At 47.6% G+C, this 21547-nt stretch overlaps 1 protein-coding gene across 10 annotated transcripts in view; it reads left to right on the forward strand.

Annotated features, from left to right (window-relative positions):
- Positions 1–21547, forward strand: part of LOC135513243 (disks large homolog 1-like) — a 324054-nt gene that overhangs the window by 6142 nt on the left and 296365 nt on the right. For all 10 annotated transcript variants that reach the window (XM_064936075.1, XM_064936074.1, XM_064936071.1 and 7 more), the window contains exons 2-3: positions 407–538; positions 21322–21497. In XM_064936075.1, coding sequence (XP_064792147.1) covers positions 430–538; positions 21322–21497 — 285 coding nt within the window. In that variant the 5' untranslated portion in view covers positions 407–429. The remainder of the gene's footprint in view (positions 1–406; positions 539–21321; positions 21498–21547) is intronic.

A 21547-nucleotide genomic window follows, 5' to 3' on the forward strand; every position in this document is an offset into this window, starting at 1 on the left:
TATCACATGTAATGGCAGCCTGCTATGAAAGCGATATGCTACAGAATGTCAATAGCTGTAGCAAGCTAAAGCAAACTACAGCAGGCCAATGCAGACGAATATATATATATTTTTTGCCACCTCATGTGTTGCCACATCAACTGATATCGTGCAACAAATATAGCGACAGTCAAAGCCACATATGTTGCATATTACACGTGAGTTGTTGCCAATGCATTCTGCCACCTGACTGTCTCCCAGTCACCGAATATGAAACCCTTAGCCAGTCTGTTGATATCACATAACCTATATCAATCCCATAACCTATATCAATCCTGTTGCTTTAAATTTGATTATGTATCAATGTAGTTGCCATTTATTCACTCATTGCCTTGTTGGTTGTTGATATGTTTTGTTTTGTTTACAGATGCTCAAAGAGCTTTACTGCTCATGGAGGAATACAAGACGAAACTTGGACAGACAGAAGACAGACAACTCAGACAGTCACTAGAAAGACTCATCAACATTTTTCAGAGCAACCTCTTCCAAGCCTTGATAGGTACGATACCCCTTCATTCAAACCCAGGCCTAATCTGTTCACAAAGTCTGTCAAATCGGTCGACTTCCTCTACTTTCCCCCTGTATTGTCACCTGCCTAACCTGCTTGAGCAAAGCAAACAGGTTTTTCTGTTTTTACCCAGAACCTGCCTCTCCCCTACCTGGAGCACACTGATCTCAACATGCTGGGGTTGAAATGGTTCACCCAGCAAGGAAGACAGTCACTTAATTCCAACAGAATGATCATTATAAATCTGTTTTAATTTGAATCATTTCAAGTTATCCCGTGCCTTCTCTAGGTTTCATAACTGTAATGACATAGTAACTACTATACCACTAACTCATTTCAAACTGAGTTAGTTTTAGTTTCCTATCGCTACGATTCAGTCATTGTTTTCTGTGGGCTGTCTTTTAGTTTACTGACTTGTAATAACTTTCTTGTTCCCAAAGTAACCTACTGACTGCTTGGCATGAGGGAGGCGTGGTGTAAAGTCTTGTCCTATAAGCTTTGACACCACGGCAACGCCACGGCAACACTACAGAGCAGGAATTCCCAATGTGTTGTTCATTCTGGCGTGCCCCTCCTCTCCTTATTGTAGTATTGACCCAGAAGTGGTGGTTTTCGGGTGTCTGGCCTCCTACCAAGAACCCGTCTCGAATGTCTTGAGTTACATCTCTGTTTTTAAACTGTGTGTGTGTGTGTGTGTGTGTTGGCTATGTCCCCCCTTTTATAGGCCCTGCATTGCAGTATAAGGCTAGTATAATTATTTGTTTTTACAGCTGATTTCAACACCCAAAGAATCAAACAAAACATTGTTCTGTGTAATTGCGGGCTTGTGTGCTGAAATCAGTCGTTTTTTTTGGATAAAAACGTCATTTTATGTGACGTCAGAGCTGCAGTCCACCCACTCCAGTCACTGCTCAAGTCGTAAATCGTTGCGTTGAGTCGCGCCAGTGTTTTGTTTTACTGTTTTGATTGAATACAGGCCTACACAGGTTGAGAGTTGTCTGCTATAATCTGTCACAGTAGCCAATAAAGAGGGTGTGTGTTGTACTGTAGATGGTTGGACTTAGTAACAACATCTCCTCTAATATGCCCTTTAGATCGCAGGTCTGGAAGATACCCGGCTGGTCACGAGGCAGATACTGGCTGTTGCTTTACTCTGGGGTTTTTTTGAGGGGGGGGGGGGGGAGGGGGTTGGTCCTCCCAACAAAAGTTAAAGAATGGTCACATTTGATCATGGCAGTACTCGTGTTACATTTCTTTGAGTGAAAGGTTCTGTAGATGTCCGTCACCCTCGAGAAGATGCTGTGATCTGGTGCTTAATATCAGCTGATCCAGGGTGAGAGATACCGTTAACATCCCTGTCAACTCTGGGAAGACACAACCCTGTCAACTCTGAGAAGACACAACCCTGTCAACTCTGGGAAGACACAACCCTGTCAACTCTGGGAAGACACAACCCTGTCAACTCTGGGAAGACACAACCCTGTCAACTCTGGGAAGACACAACCCTGTCAACTCTGGGAAGACACAACCCTGTCAACTCTGGGAAGACACAACCCTGTCAACTCTGGGAAGACACAACCCTGTCAACTCTGGGAAGACACAACCCTGTCAACTCTGGGAAGACACAACCCTGTCAACTCTGGGAAGACACAACCCTGTCAACTCTGGGAAGACACAACCCTGTCAACTCTGGGAAGACACAACCCTGTCTCTCTGGGAAGACACAACCCTGTCTCTCTGGGAAGACACAACCCTGTCATCTCTGGGAAGACACAACCCTGTCTCTGGGAAGACACAACCCTGTCTCTCTGGGAAGACACAACCCTGTCTCTCTGGGAAGACACAACCCTGTCAACTCTGGGAAGACACAACCCTGTCTCTCTGGGAAGACACAACCCTGTCAACTCTGGGAAGACACAACCCTGTCAACTCTGGGAAGACACAACCCTGTCAACTCTGGGAAGACACAACCCTGTCAACTCTGGGAAGACACAACCCTGTCAACTCTGGGAAGACACAACCCTGTCAACTCTGGGAAGACACAACCCTGTCATCTCTGGGAAGACACAACCCTGTCATCTCTGGGAAGACACAACCCTGTCAACTCTGGGAAGACACAACCCTGTCAACTCTGAGAAGACACAACCCTGTCAACTCTGGGAAGACACAACCCTGTCAACTCTGGGAAGACACAACCCTGTCAACTCTGGGAAGACACAACCCTGTCAACTCTGGGAAGACACAACCCTGTCAACTCTGGGAAGACACAACCCTGTCAACTCTGGGAAGACACAACCCTGTCAACTCTGGGAAGACACAACCCTGTCAACTCTGGGAAGACACAACCCTGTCAACTCTGGGAAGACACAACCCTGTCAACTCTGGGAAGACACAACCCTGTCTCTCTGGGAAGACACAACCCTGTCAACTCTGGGAAGACAGCCCTGTCAACTCTGGGAAGACAGCCCTGTCAACTCTGGGAAGACACAACCCTGTCAACTCTGGGAAGACACAACCCTGTCAACTCTGGGAAGACACAACCCTGTCAACTCTGGGAAGACACAACCCTGTCAACTCTGGGAAGACACAACCCTGTCAACTCTGGGAAGACACAACCCTGTCAACTCTGGGAAGACACAACCCTGTCAACTCTGGGAAGACTCAACTCTGGGAAGACACAACCCTGTCAACTCTGGGAAGACAGCCCTGTCAACTCTGGGAAGACAGCCCTGTCAACTCTGGGAAGACACAACCCTGTCAACTCTGGGAAGACACAACCCTGTCAACTCTGGGAAGACACAACCCTGTCAACTCTGGGAAGACACAACCCTGTCAACTCTGGGAAGACACAACCCTGTCAACTCTGGGAAGACACAACCCTGTCAACTCTGGGAAGACACAACCCTGTCAACTCTGGGAAGACTCAACTCTGGGAAGACACAACCCTGTCAACTCTGGGAAGACACAACCCTGTCAACTCTGGGAAGACTCAACTCTGGGAAGACACAACCCTGTCAACTCTGGGAAGACACAACCCTGTCAACTCTGGGAAGACTCAACTCTGGGAAGACACAACCCTGTCAACTCTGGGAAGACACAACCCTGTCAACTCTGGGAAGACACAACCCTGTCAACTCTGGGAAGACACAACCCTGTCCCTCTGGGAAGACACAACCCTGTCAACTCTGGGAAGACACAACCCTGTCAACTCTGGGAAGACACAACCCTGTCAACTCTGGGAAGACACAACCCTGTCAACTCTGGGAAGACACAACCCTGTCAACTCTGGGAAGACACAACCCTGTCAACTCTGGGAAGACACAACCCTGTCAACTCTGGGAAGACACAACCCTGTCAACTCTGGGAAGACACAACCCTGTCAACTCTGGGAAGACACAACCCTGTCAACTCTGGGAAGACACAACCCAGTCAACTCTGGGAAGACACAACCCTGTCTCTCTGGGAAGACACAACCCTGTCAACTCTGGGAAGACACAACCCTGTCAACTCTGGGAAGACACAACCCTGTCAACTCTGGGAAGACACAACCCTGTCAACTCTGGGAAGACACAACCCTGTCAACTCTGGGAAGACACAACCCTGTCAACTCTGGGAAGACACTTTCTTGTTGATTTTGTATTAGAACTTCCAGTCCGGACAGTTGGGCGAACTCATTTGATTCCTTTCCACCAGCCCACTCCTGGGGCCACCGCCACCCCTACAGTAACTCTTACGGATTGAAACCCTTGCATTCACTGGTGTAATTGAACAGGAATGGTTGTTGATTGGCTAACCACTCCTCATTGTCCTCCTTTATGTGTTTTTTTAATCTCATTAGCTGGTCCCCCTGCCTCTCCCCCTGCCTCTCCCCCTGCCTCTCCCCCTGCGCCTCTGTCTCTCCCCCTGCCTCTCCCCCTGCCTCTCTGTCTCTCCCCCTGCCTCTCTGTCTCTCCCCCTGCCTCTCTGTCTCTCCCCCTGCCTCTCTGTCTCTCCCCCTGCCTCTCTGTCTCTCCCCCGCCTCTCTGTCTCTCCCCCGCCTCTCTGTCTCTCCCCCGCCTCTCTGTCTCTCCCCCCGCCTCTCTGTCTCTCCCCCCGCCTCTCTGTCTCTCCCCCGCCTCTCTGTCTCTCCCCCCGCCTCTCTGTCTCTCCCCCCGCCTCTCTGTCTCTCCCCCGCCTCTCTCTCTCTCTCTCTCCCCGTCTCTCTCTCTCTCTCTCTCCCCGTCTCTCTCTCTCTCTCTCCCCCGTCTCTCTCTCTCTTTCTCTCCCCCCGTCTCTCTCTCTCTCTCTCTCCCCCGTCTCTCTCTCTCTCTCTCTCCCCCGTCTCTCTCTCTCTCTCTCCCCCTCTCTCTCTCTCTCTCTCCCCGTCTCTCTCTCCTCTCTCCCCGTCTCTCTCTCTCTCTCTCCCCCGTCTCTCTCTCTCTCTCTCCCCTCCCGTCTCTCTCTCTCTCTCCCCGTCTCTCTCTCTCTCTCTCTCCCTCTCTCTCTCTCCCTCTCTCTCTCTCTCTCTCTCTCTCTCTCTCCCCCGTCTCTCTCTCTCTCTCTCCCCCGTCTCTCTCTCTCTCCCCCGTCTCTCTCTCTCTCTCCCGTCTCTCTCTCTCTCCCCTCTCTCTCTCTCTCCCCCCGTCTCTCTTTCTCTCTCCCCGTCTCTCTCTTTCTCTCTCCCCGTCTCTCTCTTTCTCTCTCCCCGTCTCTCTCTTTCTCACTCCCCGTCTCTCTCTCTCTCTCCCCGTCTCTCTCTCCCGTCTCTCTCTCTCCCCGTCTCTCTCTCTCCCCGTCTCTCTCTCTCTCTGTCTCTCTCCCCCGCCTCTCTGTCTCTCCCCCGCCTCTCTGTCTCTCCCCCCGCCTCTCTCTCTCCCCCCCGTCTCTCTCTCTCTCCCCCCCGTCTCTCTCTCTCTCTCCCCCGTCTCTCTCTCTCTCCCCCTCTCTCTCTCTCTCCCCCCCCTCTCTCTCTCTCTCCCCCGTCTCTCTCTCTCTCCCCGTCTCTCTCTCTCTTTCTCTCTCCCCGTCTCTCTCTCTCTTTCTCTCTCCCCGTCTCTCTCTTTCTCTCTCTCCCCGTCTCTCTCTTTCTCTCTCTCCCCGTCTCTCTCTTTCTCTCTCTCCCCGTCTCTCTCTTTCTCTCTCTCCCCGTCTCTCTCTTTCTCTCTCTCCCCGTCTCTCGCCCTGTCCTCGTGTCTCTCTCTCCCTCTCCCCCTGTCTCTCTCTCTCTCCCTCCCCGTGTCTCTCTCTCTCCTCGTGTCTGTCTCTTTCTCCCAACCCCAGTGTTTTATTCTTTGATGAGTTCACACAGAATATTTCTTGACCCTTGCATGGTTACACAGGTTCAGGCATTATACACACATGACTGACTGCTGAATAATACACAGACATACAGTAATCTACTACGCATGCATGCGCTTGCACACACACACACACACACACGCGCGCTTACACACACACACGCGCGCGCTTACACACACACACACACACACACACACACACACGCGCGCGCTTACACACACACACACACACACGCGCTTACACACACACACACGCGCGCGCTTACACACACACACACTGACCCTCTCTCGTTCACTCCTCCCTCCCTACTTTTGGGTCCTGTTGGTTGCTGATGAAAAAGCAGAATAGGACGGGAAGCAATCTGGTCTTTGTAAGATATGTATGATAAGAGTCAGGCGTGTAATCCGTCCACTGACATGATTACTCCGATGCTACTGCTGGTAATCCCTCCTGATTTACTTGCTGGTCAGAGAGCAGTCTTCAGAGGAGTGTGTGTGTGTGTGTGTGTCATTTTTCAAGATGTAGACTGGCAGCTTTATCCAACTCTTATTGGACCTGATCACAGTGCAGAAGTAGCGGATGCTGGTTTTAGTTGAATAGTAACCCAGGTCTGTTTTATATGAATGTGGCTACTGTACTCGATACACATTCAAAAACTTTTTACAGCTGCTTATATTTTTAGGGCTTGTGCAGCTGTATCAAACCACCTGGATAGAGATTGTGTGTGTGTTTGTTTGCTGAATTGTGTTTGAGAAGGGAGGATACAGTTGAATCTGAATTGCATAGACACACCCAAGGCGATGAATTTCATTCATGGCATGCTTTGAAACCTGATACAAAGTCTAAATTGTTTCATCCTCCTCTACCCTTTCTCCTCTTCCTCTTCCTCCTCCCCCTGTATGTCAGAGAGCTGTATAGAGCTCCACCCAGGACCCATTATGCCACACCAGGGTATCCTGCTCTAATTATTTCCTATAGCAGCCTATCCTATATATAGTGTCAGGCAGTCTTCAATGGTGCAAGGTGAATACAGCAGACAGGAAGGCCAACTATCTTCAGTGTGTCTTTGGTCTAATAGAAACCGGATCTTGATTTTTGCCGTTTTGGGTATTTGGCAATTTTTTTATTTTATAAAACAACAAACTTTTATTTAACCAGGTAGGCTAGTTGAGAACAAGTTCTCATTTACAACTGCAACCTGGCTAAGATAAAGCATAGCAGTGCGACAAAAACAACACAGTTACACATGGGATAAACAAACGTACAGTAAATAACACAATAGAAAAAATCTATATATATATATATAGTGTGTGTAAATGTAGTAAGATTAGGGAGGTAAGGCAATAAATAGGCCATAGTGGCGTAATAATTACTTTTTAGCATTAACACTGGAGTGATAGGTGTGCAGATGATGTGCAAGTAGAGATACTGAGGTGCGAAAGAGGAAGAAGATAAATAACAATATGGGGATGAGGTAGTTGGGTGTGCTATTTACAGATGGGCTGTGTAAGGGTGCAATGATCGGTAAGCTGCTCTGACAGCTGATTCTTAAAGTTAGTGAGGGAGATATGTCTCCAGCATCAGTGATTTTTGCAATTCGTTCCAGTCACTGGCAGCAGAGGACTGGAAGGAAAGGCGGCCAAAGGAGGAGGTGGCTTTGGAGGTGACCAGTGAAATATACCTGCTGGAGTGTGTACTGCGGATGGGTGTTGCTATGGTGACCAGGAGCTCAGATAAGGTGGGGTTTTACCTAGCAAAGACTTATAGATGACCTGGAGCCAGTGGGTTTGGCGACGAATATGAAGCGAGGGCCAGCCAGCGAGAGAGTACAGGTCGCAGTGGTGGGTAGTGACCTCAGATACCCACCACTGCGACCTTTAGGTAAAGTCTCCCCTTGTCTGAGCTCACTGGTCACCATACTGAGCCATATTGGGCCTTGTGACAAAACGGATGGCACTGTGATAGACTATATTCAGTTTGCTGAGTAGAGTGTTGGGAGGCTATTTAGTAAATGACATTGTCGAAGTCGAGGATCAGTAGGATAGTCAGTTTTACGAGGGCATGTTTGGCAGCATATGTGAAAGAGGCTTTGTTGCGAAATAGGAAGATTTTGGATTGGAGATGCTTAATGTGAGTCTGGAAGGAGAGTTTACAGTCTAACCAGACACCTAGGTATTTCTAGTTGTCCACATACAGTGGGGCAAAACAGTATTTGGTCAGCCACCAATTGTGCAAGTTCTCCCACTTAAAAAGATGAGGCCTGTAATTTTCATCATCAGTACACTTCAACTATGACAGACAAAATGAGGAGAAAAAAATCCAGAAAATCACATAGTAGGATTTTTTATGAATTTATTTGCAAATTATGGTGGAAAATAAGTATTTGGTCACCTACAAACAAGCAAGATTTCTGGCTCTCACAGACCTGTAACTTCTTCTTTAAGAGGCTCCTCTGTCCTCCACTCGTTACCTGTATTAACGGCACCTGTTTGAACTTGTTCTCAATATAAAAGACACCTGTCCACAACCTCAAACAGTCACATTCCAAACTCCACTGTGGCCAAGACCAAAGAGCTGTCAAAGGACACCAGAAACAAAATTGTAGACCTGCACCAGGCTGGGAAGACTGAATCTGCAATAGGTAAGCAGCTTGGTTTGAAGAAATCAACTCTGGGAGCAATTATTAGGAAATGGAAGAGCTCCACCCAGGACCCATTATGCCACACCAGGGTATCCTGCTCTAATTATTTCCTATAGCAGCCTATCCTATATATAGTGTCAGGCAGTCTTCAATGGTGCAAGGTGAATACAGCAGACAGGAAGGCCAACTATCTTCAGTGTGTTATTAGGAAATACAAGACCACTGATAATCTCCCTCGATCTGGGGCTCCACGCAAGATCTCACCCCGTGGGGTCAAAATGATCACAAGAACGGTGAGCAAAAATTCCAGAACCACACGGGGGAACCTAGTGAATGACCTGCAGAGAGCTGGGACCAAAGTAACAAAGCCTACCATCAGTAACACACTACGCCGCCAGGGACTCAAATCCTGCAGTGCCAGACGTGTCCCCGTGCATAAGCCAGTACATGTCCAGGCCCGTCTGATGTTTGCTAGAGAGCATTTGGATGATCCAAAAGAAGATTGGGAGAATGTCATATGGTCAGATGAAACCAAACTAGAACGTAAAATTCTGGCAAATTAGTTTGCAATTAGCCAGGCAGCCCAAACTGTTGCATATACCCTGACTCTGCGTGCAATGAACGCAAGAGAAGTGACACAATTTCACCTGGTTAATATTGTCTGCTAACCTGGATTTCTTTTAGCTAAATATGCAGGTTTGAAAGTATATATTTCTGTGTATTGATTTTAAGAAAGGCATTGATGTTTATGGTTAGGTACACGTTGGAGCAACGACAGTCCTTTTTTGCAAATGCGCATCGCATCGATTATATGCAACACAGGACACGCTAGATAAACTAGTAATATCATCAACCGTGTGTAGTTATAACTAGTGAATATGATTAAGTTTAATGCTAGCTAGCAACTTACCTTGGCTTCTTACTGCATTCGCGTAACAGGTGGGCTCCTCGTGAGGCAGGTGGTTAGAGCGTTGGACTAGTCAACCGTTGGTTGCAAGATTGGATCCCCGAGCTGACAAGGTAAAAATCTGTCGTTCTGCCCCTGAACAAGGCAGTTAACCCACCGTTCCTAGGCCGTCATTGAAAATAAGAATGTGTTCTTTACTGACTTGCCTCGTTAAATAAAGATGAAAAAAAACAACTAAAAACAATCGGCGTCCAAAATTACTGATTTCCGATTGTTATGAAAACTTGAAATCGTCCCTAATTAATCGGCCATTCGATTAATCGGTTGACCTCTAGTCCAGATTTTCTAGCCCAGCTGATTTGTACAGGTCCAGGTTTTGCAGCTCATCCAGAACATCAGCTATCTGGATTTGGGTGAAGGAGAAGTGGTGGGGGGCTTGGGATGTTGCTATGGGGGGTGCAGAGCTGTTGGCCGGGGTAAGGGTAGCCAGGTGGAAAGCATGGCCAGCTGTAGAAAAATGCTTATTTAAATTCTCGGTTATCGTAGATTCATCGTGGTGACCGTGTTACCTAGCCTCAGTGCAGTGGGCAGCTGGGAGGAGGTGCTCTTATACAGTGTTACCTAGCCTCAGTGCAGTGGGCAGCTGGGAGGAGGTGCTCTTATTCTCCATGGACCTCAGTGGCGTGACCGTGTTACCTAGCCTCAGTGCAGTGGGCAGCTGGGAGGAGGTGCTCTTATACAGTGTTACCTAGCCTCAGTGCAGTGGGCAGCTGGGAGGAGGTGCTCTTATTCTCCATGGACCTCAGTGGCGTGACCGTGTTACCTAGCCTCAGTGCAGTGGGCAGCTGGGAGGAGGTGCTCTTATTCTCCATGGACCTCAGTGGCGTGACCGTGTTACCTAGCCTCAGTGCAGTGGGCAGCTGGGAGGAGGTGCTCTTATTCTCCATGGACCTCAGTGGCGTGACCGTGTTACCTAGCCTCAGTGCAGTGGGCAGCTGGGAGGAGGTGCTCTTATTCTCCATGGACCTCAGTGGCGTGACCGTGTTACCTAGCCTCAGTGCAGTGGGCAGCTGGGAGGAGGTGCTCTTATACAGTGTTACCTAGCCTCAGTGCAGTGGGCAGCTGGGAGGAGGTGCTCTTATTCTCCATGGACCTCAGTGGCGTGACCGTGTTACCTAGCCTCAGTGCAGTGGGCAGCTGGGAGGAGGTGCTCTTATACAGTGTTACCTAGCCTCAGTGCAGTGGGCAGCTGGGAGGAGGTGCTCTTATTCTCCATGGACCTCAGTGGCGTGACCGTGTTACCTAGCCTCAGTGCAGTGGGCAGCTGGGAGGAGGTGCTCTTATACAGTGTTACCTAGCCTCAGTGCAGTGGGCAGCTGGGAGGAGGTGCTCTTATACAGTGTTACCTAGCCTCAGTGCAGTGGGCAGCTGGGAGGAGGTGCTCTTATACAGTGTTACCTAGCCTCAGTGCAGTAGGCAGCTGGGAGGAGGTGCTCTTATACAGTGTTACCTAGCCTCAGTGCAGTGGGCAGCTGGGAGGAGGTGCTCTTATACAGTGTTACCTAGCCTCAGTGCAGTGGGCAGCTGGGAGGAGGTGCTCTTATACAGTGTTACCTAGCCTCAGTGCAGTGGGCAGCTGGGAGGAGGTGCTCTTATACAGTGTTACCTAGCCTCAGTGCAGTGGGCAGCTGGGAGGAGGTGCTCTTATACAGTGTTACCTAGCCTCAGTGCAGTGGGCAGCTGGGAGGAGGTGCTCTTATTCTCCATGGACCTCAGTGGCGTGACCGTGTTACCTAGCCTCAGTGCAGTGGGCAGCTGGGAGGAGGTGCTCTTATTCTCCATGGACCTCAGTGGCGTGACCGTGTTACCTAGCCTCAGTGCAGTGGGCAGCTGGGAGGAGGTGCTCTTATACAGTGTTACCTAGCCTCAGTGCAGTGGGCAGCTGGGAGGAGGTGCTCTTATTCTCCATGGACCTCAGTGGCGTGACCGTGTTACCTAGCCTCAGTGCAGTGGGCAGCTGGGAGGAGGTGCTCTTATACAGTGTTACCTAGCCTCAGTGCAGTGGGCAGCTGGGAGGAGGTGCTCTTATTCTCCATGGACCTCAGTGGCGTGACCGTGTTACCTAGCCTCAGTGCAGTGGGCAGCTGGGAGGAGGTGCTCTTATACAGTGTTACCTAGCCTCAGTGCAGTGGGCAGCTGGGAGGAGGTGCTCTTATACAGTGTTACCTAGCCTCAGTGCAGTGGGCAGCTGGGAGGAGGTGCTCTTATACAGTGTTACCTAGCCTCAGTGCAGTAGGCAGCTGGGAGGAGGTGCTCTTATACAGTGTTACCTAGCCTCAGTGCAGTGGGCAGCTGGGAGGAGGTGCTCTTATACAGTGTTACCTAGCCTCAGTGCAGTGGGCAGCTGGGAGGAGGTGCTCTTATACAGTGTTACCTAGCCTCAGTGCAGTGGGCAGCTGGGAGGAGGTGCTCTTATACAGTGTTACCTAGCCTCAGTGCAGTGGGCAGCTGGGAGGAGGTGCTCTTATACAGTGTTACCTAGCCTCAGTGCAGTGGGCAGCTGGGAGGAGGTGCTCTTATACAGTGTTACCTAGCCTCAGTGCAGTGGGCAGCTGGGAGGAGGTGCTCTTATACAGTGTTACCTAGCCTCAGTGCAGTGGGCAGCTGGGAGGAGGTGCTCTTATTCTCCATGGACCTCAGTGGCGTGACCGTGTTACCTAGCCTCAGTGCAGTGGGCAGCTGGGAGGAGGTGCTCTTGTTCTCCATGGACCTCAGTGGCGTGACCGTGTTACCTAGCCTCAGTGCAGTGGGCAGCTGGGAGGAGGTGCTCTTATTCTCCATGGACCTCAGTGGCTCAACTTTTTGCAGGTTGTGCTACAGGATGAGCATTGTTTTAAAAAGCGAGCCTTTTGCTTTCTTCACTGATTGTGTATATTTGTTCCTAACTTCCCTGAAAAGTCGCATATCGCGGGGGCTATTCGATGCTAATGCAGAACGCCACAGGATGTTTTGGTGCTGGTCAAGGGCAGTCAGGTCTGGAGTGAACCAAGGGCTGTTCTTAGTTCTATTTTTTTTGTTGAGTGGGGCATGCTTATTTAAGATGGTGAGGAAGGCACTTTTAAAGAATAACCAGGCATCCTCTACTGACGGGATGAAATGTCAAACACTAAGTTGTAAAGGGACTTGCTATGCTGGGCCTGCTATAAGTAGCCTTATCCCGTGTGTGTGTGTGTGTGCTTCTACCACCCACACACTCTTCTCTGGCCTCCAAGCTCAGGTATCTGGTAATGGTATGATAACTTGCTGACCTGCCTTCACAGGTCAGTCCCCTCTTAGCAGGTCAGAGTCAACATGCCTTGACCTGGTGCCCATGGGTTAGAGGTGAGAGGTCAGGGACCTTGACTAACTTTAACCCTGTGAAGGACTACATATTTAAAAGCTAGACTGACTGAGGAATACACTAGTTCTAAGCTGTAGTGCTGTACTTTCTCTCACATATGATGTAAGGTAAGTGGTTTACCATGGGGGTTCCCTCCAGTGTATTTCCTTCCTGTGGCAGGTTGTAACCTGAGACGGAGTGTAATAATCTTGGGCTCTCCCTTTTAAGTGTTGTGTATCAGAGCCTCACCACCTTACCTGATCCTGCAAACAACCCTCCATTTACCTGGTCTAGGCTCTGCCAGGCCCTGCAAACAACCCTCCATTTACCTGGTCTAGGCTGTGCCAGGCCCTGCAAACAACCCTCCATTTACCTGGTCTAGGCTCTGCCAGGCCCTGCAAACAACCCTCCATTTACCTGGTCTAGGCTCTGCCAGGCCCTGCAAACAACCCTCCATTTACCTGGTCTAGGCTCTGCCAGGCCCTGCAAACAACCCTCCATTTACCTGGTCTAGGCTCTGCCAGGCCCTGCAAACAACCCTCCATTTACCTGGTCTAGGCTGTGCCAGGCCCTGCAAACAACCCTCCATTTACCTGGTCTAGGCTGTGCCAGGCCCTGCAAACAACCCTCCATTTACCTGGTCTAGGCTCTGCCAGGCCCTGCAAACAACCCTCCATTTACCTGGTCTAGGCTCTGCCAGGCCCGGCAAACAACCCTCCATTTACCTGGTCTAGGCTCTGCCAGGCCCTGCAAACAACCCTCCATGTACCTGGTCTAGGCTCTGCCAGGCCCGGCAAACAACCCTCCATTTACCTGGTCTAGGCTCTGCCAGGCCCGGCAAACAACCCTCCATTTACCTGGTCTAGGCACTGCCAGGCCCTGCAAACAACCCTCCATTTTGGCATCATAGTGACTGGAGGAAGGACAAGGCAGGATGGCTGTGCCCTCTGCAGAACCATGCCTAACTCATGCCATGCCTAACTAATATCAAATTGTATTTGTCACATGTGCCGAATAAACAGGTGGAGAAGACCTTCTTACTTACAAGCCCTTAACCAACAATGCCGTTTTTTAAAGAAAATATTTACTAAATAAAGTAAAGAAATAATAAAAAGTAACAATATTGAGGCTATATACAGGGGGTACTGGTACAGAGTCAGTGTGGGGGTACAGGTTAGTCGAGGTAATTGAGGTAATATGTACATGTAGGTCGGGGGAAAGTGACTATGCATAGATAATAAACAGCAAGTAGCAGCAGTGTAAATGGAAGAAAAAAAAGAATGGGAGCTGGGGTCAATGAAATAGTCCGGTGGCCATTTGATTAGCTGTTCAGCAGTCGTATGGCTTGGGGGTAGAAGCTGTTAAAAACCTCTAAAGGATCCACCCCCTTTCCCCCCCACTTTTCGCCTAAAATGACATGCCCAAATCTAACTGCCTGTAGCACAGGACCTGAAGCAAGGATATGCATGTTCTTGATATCATTTGAAAGGAAACACTTTGAAGTTTGTGGAAATGAATGTAGGAGAATATGACACATTTAGATCTGGTAAAAGATAATACAAAGAAAAATCCAACTGTTTTCTTTGTATTTGTTTTGTACCATCTTTGAAATGCAAGAGAAAGACCCTAATGTATTATTCCAGCCCAGGTGCAATTTAGATTTTGGCCACTAGATGGCAGCAGTGTATGTGCAACGTTTTAGACTGATCCAATGAACCATTGCATGTCTGTTCAAAATGTTGTATCAAGACTGCCCAAATGTGCCTAATTGGTTTATTAATAACTTTTCAAGTTCATAACTGTGCACTCTCCTCAAACATTAGCATGGTATTATTTCACTGTAATAACTACTGCATATTGGACAGTGCTGTTAGATTAACAGGAGTTTAAGCTTTCTGCCAACATCTAACATGTCTATGTCCTGGGAAAAGTTCTTGTTACATACAGCCTCATGCTAATCACATTAGCACACATTAGCTCAACCGTCCCGAGGGTGGGACACCGATCTGTAGAGATCCTTAAGAGGTTTAAGAAGCCTTTTGGACCTAGACTTGCACTCCGGTACCGCTTGCCGTGCAGAAGCAGAGAGAACAGTCTATGACAATGGGGGCTGGAGTCTTTGGCAATTTTTAGGGCCTTCCTCTGACACCGCCTGCTATAGAGGTCCTGGATGGCAGGATGCGTAGCCCCAGTGATGTTCTGGGCTGTACGCACTACCCTCTGTAGCGCCTTGCAGTTGCCATACCAGGCGGTGATACAGCCAGTCAGGATACTCTTGATGCTGTAGCTGTATTACTTTTTGAGGATCTGAGGACCCATGCCAAGTCTTTTCAGTCATCTGAGGGGGAATAGGCATTGTCGTGCCCTCTTCACAACTGTCTTGGTGTGTTTGAACCATGATAGTTTGTTGATGTGGACACCAAGGAACTTCAAGCTCTCAACCTGCTCCACTACAGACCAGTCAATGAGAATGGGGGTGTGCTTGGTCCTCCTTTTCCTGTTGTCCACGAACATCTCCTTTGTCCTGATCACATTGATGGAGAGGTTGTTGTCCTGGCACCACACTGCCAGGTCTCTGACCTCCTCCCTATAGGCGGTCTCATTGTTGTCGGGGACCAGGCCTACCACAGTTGTTGTCTGCAGACTTAATGATAGTGTCGGAGTCATGCTTGGCCACTCAGTCGGGGGTGAACAGGGAGTACAGGAGGGGACTAAGCACGCACCACCGAGGGCCCATGTGTTGAGGATGAGGTTGCCAGATGTGTTGTTACCTACGCTTACCACCTGGGGGCGGCCCGTCAGGAAGCTCAGGATCCAGTTGCAGAGGGAGATGTTTAGTCCCAGGGTCCTTAGCTTATTGAAGAGCTTTAAATGATCTATTGTTTTTAACGCTGAGCTGTAGTCAATGAATAGCATTCTCACATAGGTGTTCCTTTTTGTCCAAGTGGGTAAGGGCATTATGGAGTGCAATAGAGATTGTCATCTGTTGGGGCGGTATGTAATTTGGAGTGGGTCTAGGGTTTCTGTGATGTTGATGTACACTACAAATTCAGGCAAACGATCATCCATGTCGGCATCGAATGCTCCACCATGACATTTGTTTGTGTTCTCAAAACGTTTGTAGCCAACATCTGCAGACTTGAATAAAAACTGTATCTGATAGGCCTGTTTGTATTTAGTTCCCACAAAATGCAATATAATGTGTAAACGTCTCCCTTTTAATCGAGATCTGCTTCTTCTTTTCCTTTTACGAGATATTTTAGCTTAGTCAGCATGAGGATGTTATTTTTCTCTTCTTCTCCTGTTCAAGTGGTGTGAAGTTCTGTAGCCTGCCCTCACAGTGACTTCCTCTATATTGGCATGGCAACACAGAACTTCTGTAGTAATCATCAATCAGTTACACCAACCCAGTACCATACGCTAGTGTAGTCTCTGATGATTCCGTTCTGAATCCCGACCAGTCCTGTTTGCACGTCTGTAAACCTGACACATGTACCGTGTTTACCGAGCAGTTAGCCAAGCTAAGCTCCCGAGTGAAAGGCCAAACATGGCCAAGCCGAGCTCCCGAGTGAAAGGCCAAACATGGCCAAGCCGAGCTCCCGAGTGAAAGGCCAAACATGGCCAAGCCGAGCTCCCGAGTGAAAGGCCAAACATGGCCAAGCCGAGCTCCCGAGTGAAAGGCCAAACATGGCCAAGCCGAGCTCCCGAGTGAAAGGCCAAACATAGTCTACATACAGTGAGTGCAAATGAGGTAAGATAAGGGAGGTAAGGCAATAAATAGGCCATGGTGGTGAAGTAATTACAATATAGCAATTAAACACTGGAATGGTAGATGTGCAGAAGATGAATGTGCAAGTAGAGATACTGGGGTGCAAAGGAGCAAAATAAATAAATAAATACCAGTATGGGGATGAGGTAGGTAGATAGATGGGCTGTTTACAGATAGGCTAAGTACAGGTGCAGTGAACTGCTCTGACAGCTGGTGCTTAAAGCTATTGAGGGAGATGTGAGTCTCCAGCTTCAGAGATTTTTGCAATTTGTTCCAGTCATGGGCAGCAGAGAACTGGAAGGAAAGACGACCAAAGGAGGAATTGGCTTTGGGGGTGACCAGTGAGATATATACCTGCTGGAGCGCGTGCTACGAGTGGGTGCTGCTATGGTGACCAGTGAACTGAAATAAGGCGGGGCTTTACCTAGCAGAGACTTGTAGATAACCTGTAGCCAGTGGGTTTGGCAACGAGTATGAAGCGAGGGCCAACCAACGAGAGCGTACAGGTCGCAATGGTGGGTAGTGTATGGGGCTTTGGTGACAAAACGGATGGCACTGTGATAGACTGCATCCAGTTTGTTGAGTAGAGTGTTTGAGGCTATTTTATAGATGACATCACCGAAGTTGAGGATCGGTCGGATGGTTAGTTTTATGAGGGTATGTTTGGCAGCATGAGTGAAGGATGCTTTTTTGCGATATAGGAAGCCGATTCTAGATTTAATTTTGGATTGGAGATGCTTAATGTGAGTCTGGGGAGTTTACAGTCTAACCAGACACCCAGGTATTTGTAGTTGTCCACGTATTCTAAGTCAGAGCCGTCCAGAGTAGTGATGCTGGACGGGCGAGCAGGTGCGGGCAGCGATCGATTGAAAAGCAGGCATTTAGTTTTACTTGCGTTTTAAGAGCAGTTGGAGGCCACGGAAGGAGAGTTGTATGGCATTGAAGCTCGTCTGGAGGTTAGTTAACACCTTGTCCAAGGAGGGGCCAGAAGTATAGAGTATACACCATTCTGTATCAGAGAAGTAGTTGGTAAACCAGGCGAGGCAATCATTTGAGAAACAGATGTATATCTGACGACGCTAGGCCAATTGTGTGTCGCCCCACGGACCTCCCGGCCGCGGCCGGTTGCGACAGAGCCTGGGCGCGAACCAAGGGTCTCTGGTGGGACAGCTGACGCTGCAGTACAGCGCCCTTAAGCCCTATCTTCTGTATACCACCCCTGCCTTGTTACAACACAACTGATTGGCTCATGCATTAAGAAGGACAGAAATTCCACAAATTAACTTTTAACAAGGCACACCTGTTAATTGAAATGCTTTCCAGGTGACTACCTCATGAAGCTGGTTGAGAGAATGCCAAGAGTGTGCAAAGCTGTCATCTAGGCATAGTGTTCTGTCATCAAGGCAAAGGGTGCCTACAAATATACAATTTACACTATCGTTCAAAAGTCAGGGGTGACTTAAAATAGTATTTTTTTAATTTTATTTGTATTTTTAAGAAAAGCACTTTTGTTAATTGAATAACATCAAATAAATCAGAAATACAGTGTAGACATTGTTAATGTTGTAAATGACTATTGTAGCTGGAAACGGCTGATTATTATATTTAAAAAAAATATATATTTTTAATGGAATATTTACATAGGCGTATATAGAGGCCCAATGGCGCGTTGTTAGCTAATCCAAGTTTATCGCTTTAAAAGGCTAATCGATCATTAGAAATCCCTTTTGCAATTATGTTAGAACAGCTGAAAACTGTTGTTCTGATTAAAGAAGCAATAAAACTGGCCTTCTTTAGACTAGTTGAGTATCTGGAGCATCAGCATTTGTGGGTTCGATTACAGGCTCAAAATGGCCAGAAACGAAGTCCTTTCTTCTGAAATTCGTCAGTCTATTCTTTTTCTGAGAAATGATGGCTATTCCATGCGAGAAATTGCCAAGAAACTGAAGATCTCGTACAACCCTGTGTACTACTCCCTTCACAGAACAGCGCAAACTGGCTCTAACCAGAATAGAAGGAAGAGTGGGAGGCCCCGGTGCACAACTGACCAAGAGGACAAGTACATTAGAGTGCCTAGTTTGAGAAACGGACGCCTCACAAGTATTTGGCAGCTTCATTAAACAGTACCCACAAAACAGCAGTCTCAATGTCAACAGTGAAGAGGCGACTCTGGGATGCTGGTCTTCTATGCAGAGTACCTCTGTCCAGTGTCTGTGTTCTTTTGCCCATCTTAATCTTTTCTTTTTATTGGCCAGTCTGAGATATGGCTTTTTCTTTGCAACTCTGCCTAGAAGGCCAGCATCCTGGAGACGCCTCTTCACTGCAATATAGAACATAGTCAAAATAAAGAAAAACCCTTGAATGAGTAGGTGTGTCCAAACTTTAGACTGGTACTGTAAGTATTTTAAAATTGTTTTGGCTATTTATAGGAAGTTATTTGAAAATACTTTTAAATAGAGGTAGCTGATTTGACCACATTCTTTTTACGATTTAGTTAAGAGAGGTCTCGCTGATAGTTTTTGCCATTTTTGCCATGTAATTCAAGTCGTAGGTCTATTTGAAATCTCTTAGCTGTTATGTCCTTAAAGTTAAGGTCATATTGAATGGGAATGAAGAGCATAAACATCTGACACGGCTCACAGGGACAGCTAGGCTTGGCCTTTACACTACTGGTTCTCTGAACTAGTGTCATCAGCCCTTGCTCATGTAACATGCTACTGTACATAGCTCAGATACATCATATGCCTGACTAGGACTGTTACTCCATACGTATGTATGTGTGTGGGGGGGGGGGGTACTACTACAAATGGTTAATTATTATTATGACCGAACGATTATTTCACTTATAATTCACTGTATCACAATTCCAGTGGGTCAGAAAATTGACTGTGCCTTTTAAACAGCTTGAAAAATTCCAAAAAATAATGTAATGTCTTTAGAAGCTTCTGATAGGCTAATTGACATCATTTGAGTCAATTGGAGGTGTACCTGTGGATGTATTTCAAGGCCTACCTTCAACCCCAGTGCCTCTTTGCTTGACATCATGGGAAAATCAAAAGAAATCAGCTAAGACCTCACGAAAAAAAATTGCAGGATGAAGTCTGGTTCATCCTTGGGAGCAATTTCCAAACGCCTGAAGGTATCACGTTCATCTGTACAACCATGGGACCGCGCAGTCGTCATACCGCTCAGGAAGGAGACTCGTTCTGTCTCCGAGAGATGAACGTACTTTGGTGCAAAAAAGTCAGGAATTGTGAAAAACTGAGTTTAAATGTATTTGGCTAAGGTGTATGTAAACTTGTATGCAGACTTCAACTGTACACTTGCTAACATGCTGAGACCAACTGTAAGTAAGTGTGTAAGTAAGTGTGTTTCAGTGTAAGTCGGAAGTTTACATACACCTTAGCCAAATACATTTAAACTAAGTTTTTCACAATACCTGACATTTAATCCCAGTAAAAATTCCCTGTCTTAGGTCAGTTAGGATCACCACTTGATTTTAAGAATGTGAAATGTCAGAATAATAGTAGAGTGAATTATTTCACCTTGTTATTCCTTTCATCACATTCCCAGTGGGTCAGAAGCTTACTTACATACATACACTCAATTAGTATTTGGTAGCATTGCCTTTCAATTGTTTAACTTGGGGTCAAATGTTTTGGGTAGCAATTCCACAAGCTTCCCACAATAAGTTGAGTGAATTCTGGCCCATTCCTCCTGACAGAGCTGGAGTAACTGAGTCAGGTTTGTAGGCCTCTTTGCTCACACATGCTTTTTCAGTTCTGCCCACAAATGTTCTATAGGATTGAGGTCAGGGCTTTGTGATGGCCACTCCAATACCTTGACTTTGTCGTCCTTATGCCATTTTGCCTCAACTTTGGAGGTGTGCTTGGGGTCATTGTCCATTTGGAAGACCCATTTGCGACCAAGCTTTTAACTTCCTGACTGATGTCTTGAGATTTTGCTTCAGTATATCCACGTAATTTTCCTCCCTCATGACGCCATCTATTTTGTGAAGTGCACCAGTCCCTCCTGCAGCAAAGCAGACATGATGATGCTACAACATGATGCTGCCACCCCCACAACATGATGCTGCCACCCCCCACAACATGATGCTGCCACCCCTGTGCTTCACGGTTGGAATGGTGTTCTTCTGCTTGCAAGCCTCCCCCTTTTTCCTCCAAACATAACGATGGTCATTATGGCCAAACAGTTCTATTTTTGTTTCATCAGACCAGAGGACATTTCTCCCAAAAGTACGATCTTTGTCCCCATGTGCAGTTCAAACCGTAGTCTGGCTTTTTATGGCGGTTTTGGATCTGGGGCTTCTTCCTGGCTGAGTGGCCCGTCAGGTTATGTTGATATAGGACTGTGGATATAGATACTTTTGTACCTGTTTCCTCCAGCATCTTCACAAGGTCCTTTGCTGCTGTTCTGGGATTGATGTGCACTTTTGATTTCCATTTTCTGGAAATTTCTAAGCTGTATAAAGGCACAGTCAAATTAGTGTATGTAAACTTCTGACTCACTGGAATTGTGATACAGTGAAATAATTGTTTGAAAAATGTCTTGTCATGCACAAAGTAGATGTCCTAACCGACTTGCCAAAACTATTGTTTGTTTGAGTGGTGTGAAAAACGAGTTTTAATGTCTCCAACCTTAGTGTATGTAAATGCTGAAACCAGAGACATAATATGCCAGTTGAAAATATTCAGATTTTGTGTTTTTCCAAGAACCACAAAATCCAGTGCTAACAGATTCCCCACTCTCCATTTCCTCATTCTCCTCCCTACTCCTCCAGATATCCAGGAGTTTTATGAAGTGACCTTACAGGAAGGCCAGACATCTGTAGAGCCAGTCAAGCCTGCAGAGCCCCCAGCTCCCCCTGTCACCCTGTGGGACTTTTCCAGCCTTCCCTCCCCCTCTACAGCTGTCACCTCTGACACCCTGCCCAGCAGCCTTACGTCCAGCATAGAGGTAAGCATACTTTATAGCACTGTGATAAGTACTTATTTGCACCTTGTTTG

The sequence above is a fragment of the Oncorhynchus masou genome, chromosome 24 (assembly GCF_036934945.1).
Source record: "Oncorhynchus masou masou isolate Uvic2021 chromosome 24, UVic_Omas_1.1, whole genome shotgun sequence".
NCBI classification, from domain to species: domain Eukaryota; kingdom Metazoa; phylum Chordata; class Actinopteri; order Salmoniformes; family Salmonidae; genus Oncorhynchus; species Oncorhynchus masou.